This window comes from Lynx rufus, unplaced genomic scaffold (assembly GCF_022079265.1).
Source record: "Lynx rufus isolate CCGP_SWC_20201006 ecotype Redwood Valley unplaced genomic scaffold, mLynRuf1.p SCAF_3, whole genome shotgun sequence".
Taxonomy (NCBI): domain Eukaryota; kingdom Metazoa; phylum Chordata; class Mammalia; order Carnivora; family Felidae; genus Lynx; species Lynx rufus.
This window is the reverse complement of record NW_025814845.1, coordinates 177,765,350-177,781,417: the sequence shown is the minus strand read 5'-3', so window position 1 is coordinate 177,781,417 and position 16,068 is coordinate 177,765,350. Positions and strand designations below refer to the sequence as shown.

Here is a 16,068-nt window from a genome sequence, read left to right as displayed (position 1 = left end):
AGCCAAAACAGTCTTGAAAAAGAATAACAGAGAAGAAGATTTCACATGTACTGATTTCAAAACTAAGTACAAAGCACAATAATGAGACATTGTGGTACCAGCATAAGGAGACCTACAGATCAGTGGAATAGCATTTAGTGCCTAGGAATAAACCCTCAAATTTATGGTGAACTGGTTTTTGACAGGAGTGCTGAAACTGTTCAATGGGGAAAGAGCAGTCTCTTCAATAATTGTGCTGGAAAAACTGGATATCCACATGTAGAAGAATGAAGCCTTACTTCACACCATAAATGAAAAGAAAATTCAAAATGGGTTAAACACCTAAACACAAGACCTAAGACCACAGAACACTTAGAAGAAAACAGAGGGACAAATACACATGACCTTAGATTTGGCAATGCTTTCTTAAATACGACAACAAAAGCATACACAACAAAAGAAAAAACAGACACATTTGACTACATTAAAATCCAAAAGTTTTATGCACCAAAGAACACTATTAAGAGACTGAAAAGGCAACCCACAGAATGGAAGAAAATATTTGCAACTCACATATCTGATAAGATTTTCAGATCCAGAATATATCAATAACTCTTCCAATTCAATAAAATAGTCAACCCAATTAAAACAAAAAAGGTCTTGCGGGGCGCCTGGGTGGCGCAGTCGGTTAAGCGTCCGACTTCAGCCAGGTCACGATCTCGCGGTCCGTGAGTTCGAGCCCCGCGTCAGGCTCTGGGCTGATGGCTCGGAGCCTGGAGCCTGTTTCCGATTCTGTGTCTCCCTCTCTCTCTGCACCTACCCCGTTCATGCTCTGTCTCTCTCTGTCCCAAAAATAAATAAAAACATTGAAAAAAAAATTTAAAACAAAAAAGGTCTTTGAATAGACATTTCTCCAAAGATGATACACATATGGCCAATAAGCACTTGAAAAGATGCTCAACCTCATCAGGCAAATGAAAATCCAAAGTGAAATGAGTTGCTGCTTCACATCTACTTGCATGGTTATCATTTTTTAAAAATAGAACATAACAAGACATGGAAAATTTGGAACCCTTGTACCTTGCTCGTGGAAATGTAAAGTTCTGTAACTGCTGTGGAAACCATCTGGCAGTTGTTGAAAAAGTTAGAATTACCATGTGACCCAGCCATTCTACTTCTAGGTATCGACCCCAAAGAATTGAAAACGGGTGTCCAAACAGATACTTGTATGCCAACACTCATAGTGGCATTATTCACAGTAACCAAAAAGTGGAAACAACCCAAGTGTCCATCAGCAGATGAATGAGTAAACATACCTCTAATGTATATGCATATAACGGTATAATATTCAGTCTTAAACAGAATGAAATTCTGATACATGCTACAATATAGGTGAATCTTCAAAACGGTGTGCGGTAAAATAAGCCAGACACAGAAGAACAAATATTTTGATTCCATTTATATGAAATGTCTAGAATAAGCAAATTCATTGACACAGTACATTAGAGGCCAGCTCCCAGGGACTGGAAGGAGCAAATGGGGCGGGGGGGGGGGGCGGTTATTGCTTAATGGATCTGGAGTTTCTGTTTGGGGTGATGAGAAACTATACAACATTGTAAATGTAAATTATGCCACTGAATGGTACAATTAGCCATGGCTAAAATAGCAAATTTTATGATATATATACGCACATACACACGTTATAACAGGGGGGGAAAAACAAGGTACAGAAGAGAGTACTTAAGTTATCTTTGATGTTTATGTTTGCATAAACACTTGAAAGGCATAAGAAACTAGCGTAAGTGGCTACTTACGGTTAACATGAATATTCAGCTCATACACACTAATTCAGTTCAGACTGTTTAAAATATAAAAATACTCTGTCCTGATTGGTAAATGGCCACTCCCCAATTCCTGCATTTCTTCTACCTCTGTCCTCATCCTGGGATACCTGGTTGTCTGATCATTCAGCAGGTAAAGAGTTAACCCCTGGCAGGCAAGGGTCTGGCTGGACAGCATAGAATTAAGTGGGATGGGATGGGATCAGGGTGGTAGGAAAACTGCATACTAAAACCTTTTAACATCATTTTGATTTTTTAAACCGTGTAACTGTATTACCTATTTACTATAATGAAATAGAAGAACTAAAACAAAATTAAAGAGTACACCAGCTATAAAAGACAATTAAGAGAATTTGAATAAAACAAATGTTACTTGTAGACCACAGCAGCACAAAGAACAAGAGAGTTCAGAGATGTGAAAGTTGTGTAGAGGATAAAATATGGGGGTTTGGGGGGGGGAGGCATAGAAGATGAGATTAGATAGGTAAATGGGGACCAGATATGAAGGAACCTCTATGTGGCATTGGTTAATTTGAGCTATTTCTACAACACTGATAAATCAGATACTACTTTTTTAATTGAGGAAATAAGTTGAACAGGTCTCTGTGTTAGAAAAATAATTCTGCCAACTGTGCAGACAATGGACTGGAGAGGAGGGAAGCCGGGAGTGAGAGGCTGAGATGATGAGGATAGTGGTAATGAGATGGAAATGAGAAGTCATGGTCAGAAGATACTAAAGAATGATCCAGTGGTCTTGCTGAAAAGTAGTTAGCTTGGGGGTTGTTAAAAGAGGAACAAATAATGACTCTAACATTTCTAGCTTAGTTGACTAAAGGGGTGGATTATGACCTTTAATGGGGAATTCTAAATGGGAAATTATTCCGAATTTGATTGTGAAATGTGAATATATTGAGATGGCAAAGAAAGAATGACATAATGTGGATTTTAAATAAAAAGTTACTATGAAAATGGTAATGATTTGTTTTCCATTTTATTTAGGAATGACTAAGAGGAAATATGCTAAATTCTACAGGATACAACAGTATCTTTATACATAAATGAAGGTCTAAACTCCAAAGAGTGTTATTGGAACATGACACAAAAACTGTTTTGTGCTGATTTTTACAAATTTCTTTTTGACTGTGACAGCTTAGGTGTTAGACATGTAGAAAAATGACGTCCAGATGCTGTCGGTAATTCTAGGATTTATGTTTTTATAGGGAAATCACAGATAAAATTTCTCAGAATGCATCTAACACTTTTCCAACAAATGTATTTTCAGATTACCATGGTATTCTCCAGGGGGTGATACTGTTTCATCAGAATGGAAATTAGGATGAACAAGAAAAGTTTCATAGAATCTTTATGAACAAAATGGCTTTTTAGAGCATTCTTTCCTCAATTCTGTATCTATCTCCAGCTTACCCCCTCCCCCCCATCTCCCTGCACTTAACCAGGAATATAGTGTATTCAAAGTCTTCATTTCCTTAACTTACATTTACTCCTCAATCCACTTAGTCTGTCTGCCCAATTTCTGTAAGTGAAGTGACTATTGCTAAGGTCAACAGAATCCAACACATAACTAAGTTATCTCACAGGAACTTTCTGTTGAGTTAGCATGCTTAGGCAACCCATCCTTTTTGGAATATTCTTTCTTTGATCTCTGTAACATGACACATTCCTGGTTTCCTATGATCATTTCTTCTCAACCTCCTTTGCTGGCTTATTCTCTCCCACCCAGCCGTTAGTTGCTGAATTTCTCAGGAGTTGCTCATAGCCCCTCCTCTCTCTCACTCTGCTTCCTTCTAGAAAAGCTCACCATATCTCTTATTTCAAGTCCCAACCAGATGTCAATGATTCCACCACCACCACCCCTCCAACTTTATTTCAAATCTCTAGGCTCAACCTTTTCTTTAGACTGCAACCACAAATAACCAACTGTTTCTCAACCTCTCAATGTGGATGTCTCAAATATACCTTAAACTTTGTCCAGATAATCACACTCTTAATCACTACCATCAAACAAGATCTTTTCCAATATTCCTATCTTAATGATATTATCTTTCATCCAAATGCACAAGTCAGAAACTTAGTAACATTCTTAACATTTACCCTTTCTTAACTCCCATATCCATTACTTCACCAAAGGCTGTTATTACCTCCTAACTATCTCTTACATTTCTGTACTTCTTTCTGTTGGTATGGTCAAAACCCTAAACTACCAACATCTCTCTCCTGGATTGTGAAAACTTTGCAAGTATACCAACTACAATGTTGCCCTCTATAATGTGAAAAAATGTACGGGATGGAAAGTTTTTAGTCGTCACATCTGTGAAGAAAACATAGTAAAGTCTTAAATTGGTTTCCAAAGTGCCTGTAAAAATGATGATTATTCAAATACACAACAGAAACATTTATCCACATTACACATTATCATTAATAAACACTGTGTTCTGTTTGGATAGCGTAAGTGGTTTGGACAGGTGGTGGAGAAAAGGTAAATGACAAACACTTTTTTCATTCTGCCACACCTGTTCTGTATCTGACCTTTCAAAACCAGAGTTTCTGATCTGACTTTTCTCATTCAGTCTTTTCCAGATTATTTTGGGATCATCTGAAAGCCTGGGGAGGCCCTGATGTGCATCTCCAATAAGGGTAAGAAAGTCTCTGGTATAAAGATGTTCATCCATTTTCTCTTGGAGTAGAAGTGACTCCAGTAAAGTCTTCTTTTGTCTCAGAAAGGCCGATTGAGCCAGTTCTGCTCTTTTTCTGTTGCAACTGGGGCACTGAGAAGAAATGTGTTGATCAGCTGTTGCCATCTGTTTTGGTGCTGTCCTTATGTTTTTTAAGTAGATTCTGTTCAAAAGTTCATCAGGCACAGTACAGTTTAAGGCATCTATCTCTGAAGCCTCTGCAACCAATCTAAGCTGTGGCTTTTTTTGTCTGCTGTTCTTTTTCTCCTTCAAGTTTGCTCTGCGATGGATCAGGCTTATCTTAACGGCGCAAAAAGACTGCCGGGCATTCAGTTCTTCATCGGATACCTGAGTGCTTTGTGTCTGAAGTTTAGCGTCTGGTTGGTACTGTCCAGAGTTAGTTTCTTTGCCCTTGAGATAGTTGATCCATTTTCTACTGAACTTCTCCTCACTATTTTTGTAGTCTGGAAGTTCAGATTGTTTGTCTCCGTCTTCCAAGGGTGTGGTCGGCTTTCCACTCGCAGGTTTGCTCCCAGAGGCCTGGGGCCAGGGCTGCAGTCCTCCAGAGGAGCTGAATGAACCGGAACTCTGTACCTCATCAGGACTGGTGTCCTCAGAAAGGTCTGCCATAGCCCTCAAGTCCGTTTGGGCCAGTTCCCCTGGCTCTTGTGAATTCCTCTGTGCAGATGGCTATCCCTTTGCATCATACTCGGGTGTTCATCGGCTTTGTTCCGGTCAAGACTGGCTCAGGAACTAGCGAGCCCCGAGCGCACCGGCGATCAGTCTCAGGGCTGTCGCTCAGCAAGGCTCCCCTTCCGGGCTACGCCTTCCCGCTGCCTTGGCAACGGGGGCGGCAGCAGCGTCATGCGGTCATGCGCAGTGGGTGCGGGCAGGCGCCGAGCTCCTCCTCTTCCCCCGCCCTCCCCAGCTTCGCCTCTGCGCTGCGCCGACAAGCGCAGGTCTCGCTGGGTGTGCAAGGCTCGGACCGTGTTTGCTTTCCAGCGGCTCTTCTGTAGTGCTGTTTTAAATATAAAATCTGACAATCCTTTAGAAAAGCTAACAAACTCCTTTTCCTCAGAAGTCAAATATTTGTCTGAGGCCGACGAGGGATAGGTGGCCTCTGAACTAATTCAAGAATGTTGCCCTGCCCAAATTAAAAAAAAAAAAAAAATGCTGGCCGAAAAGCGCAAGCAAAAACACGTCTGCAGATCTTCTAGCCAGGAGATCACCTCTTTGTCAACCATGTCTTAGAGTAAATATGGAACTGCTGAAACCATCCTTACAAGACTGCCTGCACATCTTGCACAACTTTCTGTGCTCCAGTATTGGGACATCAGTCTGTGCTCCGGCTTTGCGAAACACAGGTTCTCAGGTCTTTTGTTCAAGCAGTTCTCTGGCTGGCATGTCAGCACCCCTTCTTTTTATGTGATTTATTATTGTTACCCCTTCAAATCCCATTTCCTCAGGAAGGGCTTCATACCCACCCCTGCCCCAGACTCTTTACAGCCTTTCTTTCATGGTTTACAGCTATTTGATGACGTCCCCCCACACCACCCCACTAAATTAAAACCTCCCTGACGCATTAGAAGGCGTTAGATACATCTGTTAAGTAAATGCATTGAATGACTCTGAAAACAGAAGTAAATGCAACGTCACAAAGTAGATTCTGTGAAATAAATACTACCAGGTCAAGGAACTCCCATCTTTATCTTTCTGAACCACCCCCACCCCAACCCATTTACTCTTTTACCCGACATATCCTTTTAGGATAGCCTCTTTTAAAACATGGCAGAATTTTATTAATAACTATTCTCTCGAATCAGAATACGTTGACTCTAAAGATAGACTTTTTCTAGGTCTTAATAAATGTCTGAGTCTAGGTCTTAGTAAGAATGGGAGATAATTTCAAGAGAATGGGCTCCCTGGTCAGTCCCGTGTGTGTTATTCAAGTCTAACCAGGATATACTTAATGTTATTCCAAAAATGTCCACCTTGGCAAAGAGTCAAAAGTCTGAAATGTTCAAAAAGCATCTCTCAAATATGAGCCAGCTTCATATTAATGATAAAGAGATTGCAACTTCATTTATTCAACCCAGATAATATTTTATCATATGTTGGTCTTTATATAATTTGTGGATAGCTCCAAGTGATTTCCAGCATCTCAATAGCTCAAGATTTCATTTTTTATGTTTATTTTAAAAACCTTCCTTATCGTCTGAATATTTATACATAATTCATTATGACGCTTTTTAACTGAAAACATTGATCAAAGGAGCTATACTTTAAATAAACTATATTCATGTCTCCTAATGTGCTAAATATTTTTTCATAACCTTATCCTAGAAGCAGATACTTTTGGGGAGAATATCCTGTAATTGACTTCTCTTTCTTTCTTTTTTTTTTTTTTTTGTAATAACCAGCATGAGCCAGTAAATTGTTTAGTATCTAATATGTGTGTTTTCCAAGACCCAGTTAGGTTCCTTCCAGGGTCCTGACAAAATGCAAGTTTAGTGGAACTTGCCGAAACGTCTCCTGGCTTTCTTGCCTATGCTTTGACACCCATGGCTGTTTGGATCCCTTCTGTAGGTTGGCTCTTTTTCTCTCAAATGTATGCTTGTGAAATGCCATAACTAATGTGCTCTGGGTGCCTGGGTGGCTCAGTTGCTTGAGCATCTGACTCTTGATTTCAGCTCAGGTCATGATCCCAGGGCCTGGGACTGAGCTTATGCTCAGCACAGAGCCTGATTTGGATTCATTCATTCTCTCTCTCTCTCTCAAATTTAAATAAAAATAAAAATAACACATAATTAAAAAATTTAAAAAAACAATGTGCTCTGGCACACACAGCGTAGGCAGGAGCCCTTGCCACTTCAAGGGCTGGGAGGAATAGGAAGTAAGGAAATAAATCAGGTGCTCCTGGCCTAACCACCCGATGGCACTACTTTTGTTGCCCTGCAGACACTGTCTCTTCCTTCAAAGCTCTTAACGGGGAGCAGGGCGAAGCTCTTTGTCCAGCTTTCCCTCAACAATCAAATGTGCCTTACAGCCAGGGGTTTACCCCCAGAGGGAGAAGGTCAAAATTAGTCTTCCTGTCTAATTCCCTTTCTCTCTTATTTCTCTTTTTTTGGAGACAGGACACACTTCCAGTTGCTTCCTGGAAAAAAAAAAAAAAAATATATATATATATATATATATATATATATATATATATATATATTCAGCATACACACAGAGCCATTGTGGTGTACAGGGTAAAAGGAGGGCATCTAGTTTATGAAAAAGGGAAATTAAGTTAACAGATCTTTCAAAAATATTCTACCCTTTACCTAAACTTCACAGCATTGTTCTTGGTTCTGTGGATTAAGCACAATAAACTATTATCTCTTCTCCTAAGGGTCTAAGATGAATGTGTGAGAAATCTCACGGTGAGGAACGATTTTTGCAGAGTAGAGAATCTTATATCACTCATATTAAAAACATTATTGGGGTGCCTGGGTGGCTCAGTTGGTTAGGCATCTGACTTCAGCTCAGGTAATCATCTCATGGTTTGTGGGTTCGGGCCCCATGTCGGGCTCTGTGCTGACAGCTCAGAGCCTGGAGCTTGCTTCAGATTCTGTGTCTCCTTCCCTCTCTGCCCCTCCCCTGCTAATTCTCTCATTCTCTCTCTCTCTCTCTCTCTCTCTCAAAAATAGATAAACATTAAAAAATTTTTTTAATTATTTCAGCTTACGGGACAGTGGTTGTTATTCATGTCTTTAAAATGTTTTCCCTCTCACAAATATCTGAAACTTTCCATTCTTTTTTCCTATGTATCTTCTGTAATTTTGCTGAAATTGATTACGTTATGCAAAGTCACCTTTTACTTTAATAATTATTGTTTTGCAAAGGAAATACATGTTTATTGTAGGTACTTTAAAAGATAAATATAAGCCTCCAATGTTGATTTTAAGTAAAAGTTGCCCGAATTCCAATCTCCCAATGATTATACTATAAACATTTATAAAACACTTTCTATTTCTCCTTAAATAATTTTTGTTAACAAAATATTATGTTTTTATGAACTATTTTCTTCAATTAGTAATAATATGACTTTTCCATTCAAATTATTTTGAAAACATTTATACATATTTGATTTATTTAAGTAAATGATTTAGGCACAAATTATTTCCAGTTTTTCGCTCCAAAAAATTATTGGAATAAATGTTTCTCTAATTAAATCTTTATGTATATTCATAGCTATACATTTATGATAAATCCCAGAAATTATACCTGATTGGTCAAAATGTATGTACAGTTTTAGGGCTTTTAAGATATCAGTTCCTTCCTTTCACTTTTTACCCCCTACTGCATTGTAATAAATCCAAGATAAAATATTAATTTATTCATAATTATTCAGTTTATGTCTCTCAGAAGTAATGCCTGTCTAAAAATCTAACCGCATTATGATGATTATCACACCTAAAACATAATAATTCCTTAATATAATCTAATAATTATTCTGTAGTCAAATTTCTCTGTGTCAAAAATGCCTTTTTGCAAGCTGTCGTGCTTGTATCGAGGTCTCCTCGCTGCATTTGGCTGATAACACTTCTCAAGTCTCTTTTCCTCCACAATGCTTCCAAAGTAAAACCAGTTTTCAAAAAGGAAAGAGAAAAAAAAAATAAAAGAGCACACAGAAATTTAGCTTTTTCTCTGTAGCTATGATTACATTCCCCGTTGACAATCATTAAAGTTCTTGATTTATGCTTCCAAGTTGCTTTGAGAAGTTATAAATCAGTACACATTTGTACACTCTTTCTTACAAAAAAAATATATATTCAGCATACTCTACGCATTGCTTTACACTTGTTTTTGTTTGTTTTGTTTTGTTTTGTTTTTTTCTTAGAAACCTATCTGGGATATCACTTCACTTTATTCTAGACACCCTCCTTGTCTCTGTTTACAATGGCATTGTCTTCTGTGTGGGAATGTACCACAATAATTCTCACATTTTGGTGAGCATTTTTGTCTTAAAAGGAATCGAATTTTTCTGTGTATTTGTGGAGGTATATCTCCAATAAGATTTCTAGGAGTGAGATTAGCAAATCAAAAGACAAAGGCATATGTAGGGTGTTTGTTTTTTTTTTTTTTATTTCCAAATTCCCCTCTATAGGGGATACATATTTTGCGTTCCTGTCAGCAGTGTATAAGAACAATGGTTCCCAAGAGCCTGGCCATCGGGATATGTACTCAGAGTTATCAATTTTTGTGAATCTAATGGATGAGAAATGGTATCTCAGTGTAATTTTAAATCGAATTCCTCTTATTATAAGTGAGACTGAACACCATTGTATGTGTATAAGGGCCGTTTATATTTATTTTTTCGTGTACTGTCCATTTATTGTACCCATTTTTCCACAAGATTTTTGATTTATTCTTCTGAATTTTTAAGAAGCACTTGTTCTAATATCGGAGGGGCTCCTGGGTGGCTCATTCCGTTAAGCCTCCAGCTCTTTTTTTTTTTTTAATTTTTTTTAATTTTTGAGACAGAGAGAGACAGAGCATGAACGGGGGAGGGGCAGAGAGAGAGGGAGACACAGAATCGGAAGCAGGCTCCAGGCTCTGAGCTGTCAGCCCAGAGCCCGCCGCGGGGCTCGAACTCACGGACCGCGAGATCGCGACCTGAACCGAAGTCGGACGCTCAACCCACTGAGCCACCCAGGCGCCCCAAGCCTCCAGCTCTTGATTTCAGCTCAGGTCATGATCTCACGGTTTGTGGATTCAAGCCCCACATCAGTCCCTGTGCTGGCAGCGCAGAGCCTGCTTGGGATCCTCTCTCTCCCTCTCTCTTTGCCCCTCTCTCTCAAAATAAATAAACTTAAAAAAATCATTTTAATATTGGAAATATTAACCATTTGTCTGTGAGATCATTCCCAAATGATTTTCACACTTTGTCGTTTCATTTGCATATGCTCTTTGCCATCCAAAAGTTGGATTTTTTATTTCATGTAGCAAATGTATCAATCTGTTTCCTTATGTTCTAGGATTCTTAATCACATTAAACATTTTTGTCTAGTCCCATGTTATAAATAAACTTACCCAAGTTTTCTTAGAGTATTTGTGATTCTTTTTATTCTCTGTGTTAACACTCTAATTCTTTTATAGTTTCTTCTCTAATGTGAAGAATAAATCTAATTTTATACTTTTCTCTATGGCTATCCATTGATTCCACCATATATACCAAAAGGTTCTTTGTTATCCCACTGTCTTTAGATGCTGACTTTATCATAAATTCTCATATGCACTTAGTTTTTTGTTTGTTTGTGTTGGGTTGTGGTTTGTTTGTTTTGAGTTTCAGTTCTAGTACAGTGCTTTTTCTTTCAATTTCTACATACCAATACTATACTGTTTTAACAGACTCTGTAGTATGTTTTAACATCTCATAGGGCCAGACCCCTCTCCTTCATTTTCAGGTAGTTCTTGTATGTTCTTATATCTTTATCTTTCCAAATGACCTTTATGACCAACCTGTCTTGGTTCAGGGTAAAAGTAAAAAACCTACAGTCTTTTATTAGAATCCACTAAATTTATAAACATTGAGGATTTTTTAAATTGGGTCTTCCTATCCAGAAATATGGCGTGTCTTCACAAGTATTCCAGTATACTTTGACATCTTTTAGGTAGTTTCCCCATTTAGATTCTGTCCATTTCTTTAAGTGCATGGATTTTACTTCATTTTATTTTATATACTTTTATGTTAGTGATTGTACCGTGATCCACTGTATCTTGCAACTGATTGTTATTTATCTACTGGAACACTATAGATCTCTGTATTTTTAGTTTATAGCCTGCTAGTTTAGTAAATTTTTATTGTTTCAAGTAGCTGTATCTTTGTCTTAGACATGTGAAACATATATAAAATTTCCTGATAGTTTAGAAATATTTTTGAACTTAGAAAAACAAGAGTCAGAATGAGCTGCATGACACAGAAATGTCCTATAAAATGCTATTGTAGCAAAGCTCTGGTAGATAAATAGATGATAGATAAAATATTAAGGAAATTCATCAATTGATAGAGAGCAAACTCTCAACTAAAGATGTAAGTAAATTTACTATCTTTGCTTTTTTTTTAATATTACAGGAGCATTATTCACATTACCTGGATTTGTGGTTTTCAAACTTAAGTTTAGGGGCACTGGATGGCTCAGTTGGTTAAGTGTGGACTTTGGCTCAGGTCATGATCTCACAGTTTACAAGTTCGAGCCCCATATTGCCGTCAGCACGGAAACAGCTTCTGATCCTCTGACTCTCTCTCTCTCTCCCTCCCCCATGCACGTGAGCAATCTGTCTCTCTCAAAAATAAATAAACATTTAAAAATGATAAAAGCATTAGCAATTTTAAGTTTAAATAAAATGAAATCTTGCAAATGCAACAAGGATACACATTTTTTTTAATTTTTAATTTTACATATTTATTCATTAATTTTTTTTGAGAGAGAGAGAGAGAGTACACGTGCCCAGGAGTGAGGAAGGGGGAGAGAGAGAGAGAGAATCCCAAGCAGTCTCCATGCTCAGTGCAGAACCCAGTGTGGGACTCGATCCCAAGACCCTGGAATCATCACCTGAGCCAAAATCGAGAGTCAGGTGTTCAACTGACTGAGCCACCCAGGTGCCCCTAACAAGTTTTTATTTCTAAACATTTTCTAAATACCTACTATTTATCTAATTTGAATAGATAATTATAGACAAATTGATTCATACGTAACTGTTATAATAAAAACTAGCAACACAGTTTGAGCCAAGGCATTCCAAGTATTGCAATTTTAATTTTTTAGAATAAAGAAAAATGACCATAATTTCAGTTATCTCTTTTTAAAGGAAATTGCCAGAGAGATGGAACATTCTTTTTAATATGTGTGATGGATTCCTTTGCTGGGGCTGCTATAATAAAGTACCACAAACTGAGTGGTTTAAACAACAGAAAATGTCCCATGATCTGGAAACTAGTAGTCTGAAATCAAGGCACTGACAGGGTTGTTTCCTTCTGAGGGCTGTAAGGGAAGGGTCTGCTCCGGGCCTCTCTCCTTCACTAGTAGATGGCTGTCTTCATATTCATATGGTATTCTCCCTGTATGTGTGTCTGTATTCCAAATTTCACCTTTTCTAAGGACACCAGCCATATTGGTGTCTCACCCGATTGACCCCATTTTAAGTTGCTTACCTCTATGAAGACCTGATCTCTAAAGGGATGCACGTTCTGAAGAACTTGGGGTTCTGAAGAATTTGGTGGACATGCAGTTGAACCCACAGCATGTATTTTTTATGAAAAATAGATTAAAGGCTAGTCAGATAGTTTGCCTCCAGAATAGCCTTTTAGTGTGAAACTGCTTGTAATGTGCTAAGTGAGAAAATAGAGTAGTTAAATACAGGCACTTAAGACGAACTGCTTTGTTGGGGTATGTAGAGCTACATTGTAGTGAGTGATTTTGACTTTGTTAATTAAGAAGTATCTTTGTTTTGGGGCACCTGGGTGGCTCAGTCGGTTGGGCATCCAACTCTCAGTTTCGGCTTAGGTCATGATCTCATGGTTTTGTGGGTTCAAGCCCCCCGTCGGGCTCTGCTCTGGAAGGGCAGAGCCTGCTTTGGCTTCTCCCTCTCCCTCTCCCTCTCCCTCTCCCTCTCCCTCTCCCTCTCCCTCTCCCTCTCCCTCTCCCTCTCCCTCTCCCTCTCCCTCTCCCTCTCCCTCTCCCTCTCCCTCTCCCTCTCCCTCTCTCACAGAGAGAGCCCCTCCCCTGCTCACACTGTCTCTGTCTCTCTCAAAATAAATAAATAAACTGAATTTTTTTTTAAAAAGTATCTTTGTTTTAGATGAAGGTCTTTGGGGGTCTTGTGAATATAATGTATATTCTCTGACACTATTACAAATGTGATTGGCCAGACTTTAGAGTGATGGCTCACATCTAGTGTTTCAAATAAGAAATTTTTGTTTTTTCTGGAAAATAACTAAAATTTAAAATTTTAATTTTAAACAGTTATTTTAAAGTATTTTGATTCATATATTTCAGAGATTTTAATGTTTTCAAGTAATGATTTTCCACCGCTCCATTTGAGTATCTGGTAAAATTCCAAACAAGTGTAGGGCAGAAATTACTGTTATTTTAGAAAATTAATACCTCTAATATATTTTAGTGCATCAATGGTGCTATTCTTCACAAAAAAATAATGTTAAATATGAATTTGAATTGTATGATTTCTTTGCTATTTTTCTTGAAAATTCTTTGGTAACAACATAATACGTAGATTTTCTAACCTTATTTATTTCCCCTTCACTTTTCAAATTGAGAACCATTCTCAGCATCTTTATTCAATTTTATGAAGTTAGATCCCTGGGTCGTCAGACAATACTATTTAATACTGATGTTGGCATCTAGGAAATTATTGTAAATCAGAACCTAATTATAATACATTTATCTTCAAAGCACAGAGGATACATGAAATGATTCCAGAAATGTTGCCATTAATTTGAAGTTGAGTTATATAGTTTTCTGTTTTCTTGAGGGATGGTGGTATGTGACTCCGGATGATGGGGAAAGAAATTGGAATTCTCAGTAGTTTTCCTGAAAACTACTACATAGGATGATTTTTCTTCTACTCAATATCTTTGCAAAGCATTTTACTGTAATTTTCCTACTTACAAAGTAAGCTTTCACTGTAAAATGAATATTCATATGATTGCATAGGGTTGAATGACATAGAAACTGCAAATAATTTCATTTGAGACCGATATTTCCACAGAACTATTTTACTGAAGCGTTCAAAGCCATCATAAAAATATCACCATGCTCGGGAAAGACATCTAATGTAATAAATTGAGCTCACAGACCCAACGTATTTTATCTCCTTATTTTAGATAGGCATTTTCCAAAAACAAACTCTATCACTGAAGAATGTAAGACTGTTTCTTTAGAACCTTCCATGCTTAACTTGAAAGCTGTCAACCCAGGAGGCTGAAACAGAGCAAGATTATGAAACCTGAGTGAATAGCTCATTCTTTGCGCCCATGCCCTTGCTGCGTGCTGCCCCGTGGTACAAGCCGGAGAGGTATGCACTATGATAGCTAATGAAGCACTTCCTTTATGTCTCGCTGACCAGAACTCTTATTTGAAGCCTGTATATTATGCCACTGAAATCTCACAATATCAGCCTTTGTTCCGGCTAGCAGAGACTGTTTCTTGTCTTTTCTGGGGCTGAATTTCATGCATCAAACTTGTTAGACCCTTTGCTAGTAAGTATGGCTCTATGCTACTAAGCTAATTGCTGCTGTTGTAAAGTTGTAAAGTTTGTTTTGGTTTTGGTTTCGGGTGCCCTTTTTTATTGCCACATCCCCCAAAGCCAAGAATTTATAATTCTGAAATCATGGGGAGACAAAAGCTTGGAGGTGAAAGCCCCTGGGCTTCCTGCAGATCCCTCCTCTTGGTTAAACATAGTGATAATAACGAACATTGTAAGAACAAGAACAAGAATAGGGTCGAGAATGGAGGGAACGGATCAAAACTCATTGGACTACCTAATCCTAAATGAGAAGTGTTAAAACCAGTCCTCTTGTTATATTTTAGCATATTATTCTCATACTGTGTTATCTGACTGGCTATCTTCCTTCCCTCAACTACTATTATATAGATGGGCCCCGACACAAGCTTTGATAAAGTGACCTAAAGAACTACAGAGTGGTTTTCATAGCTCTCTATCAAATATGGGCTTCAGGTAACCTAAATACCAACAAGAAATGTTAAAAGGCTCCTCGGAGCTTATACATTCCAAGAAGAAAAAAGTATGAACCTCCTCCCCAAACTTGAGTTGTATCAGCTCCTTCATTTTTGCTTCTCGTGATGTAAGAGGGACAGCAGCCCCCATCTTTTGGGTGCTGCTAACTATTAAATAAGGTAACATAGACTAGAACTTGTTACCCAACACATGGTAGTTGCCCTCGCCATCAGCGCAATTCCAGAGTAGATGTGATAGGGAACCTGGAGACTGAGGTCCTTCTAATGGGCTCCTACATTATGAGTAATCGAATTGTTTGCAAGCATTCAACTTTTCTGATTCCCCAGTTTTGCATTTGTATTCTACTTACCCAATACGACTTACCAAAGCACTTGTAGAATTAAATGTGTAAAAATACTTCAAACATCAAACAACTGAAAACATGTAAGTTACTTCCTCAAATGAAAAAAAAAATAGAAGTGATTAAAACACAGGAATTCCTTGGGCTCTACCATCTCAACATTTCTCTCATCTTTATATTTTTTCTGATTGTCTGATCTCTCAATTTTAGTGAGATTATCGAACTTTTCAGGTCAATAGAATGTAAATGTCAGAAAAGTAAATCTCACAATGCCAGCCATTGTTCTAGGTAGTAGAAGCTGAATTCTTTCCTTTGCTAAAGTGCATGCACCAAATTTGTTGAAGTCTTCAAGTGTAAATGTAGGTCACTACCTAGAATTTATCTTATTTTCCTCGTCTCTTCATATTTTTTTGTATTTTTATTCTCTTCATATTTTTATCTTTTTTTTAGT

The 16,068-nt window shown here is 37.9% G+C and overlaps 1 protein-coding gene across 1 annotated transcript in view; it reads right to left on the bottom strand.

Annotated features, from left to right (window-relative positions):
- Positions 1-1,425: 1,425 nt before the first annotated feature.
- CUNH8orf48 (chromosome unknown C8orf48 homolog) overlaps positions 1,426-16,068 on the bottom strand; it is a 65,050-nt gene continuing 50,407 nt past the window's right edge. The window contains exons 4-5 of the mRNA XM_047092333.1: positions 5,338-5,531; positions 1,426-5,203 (exon numbers count right to left, since the gene is read on the bottom strand). Coding sequence (XP_046948289.1) covers positions 4,244-5,203; positions 5,338-5,531 — 1,154 coding nt within the window. The 3' untranslated portion in view covers positions 1,426-4,243. The remainder of the gene's footprint in view (positions 5,204-5,337; positions 5,532-16,068) is intronic.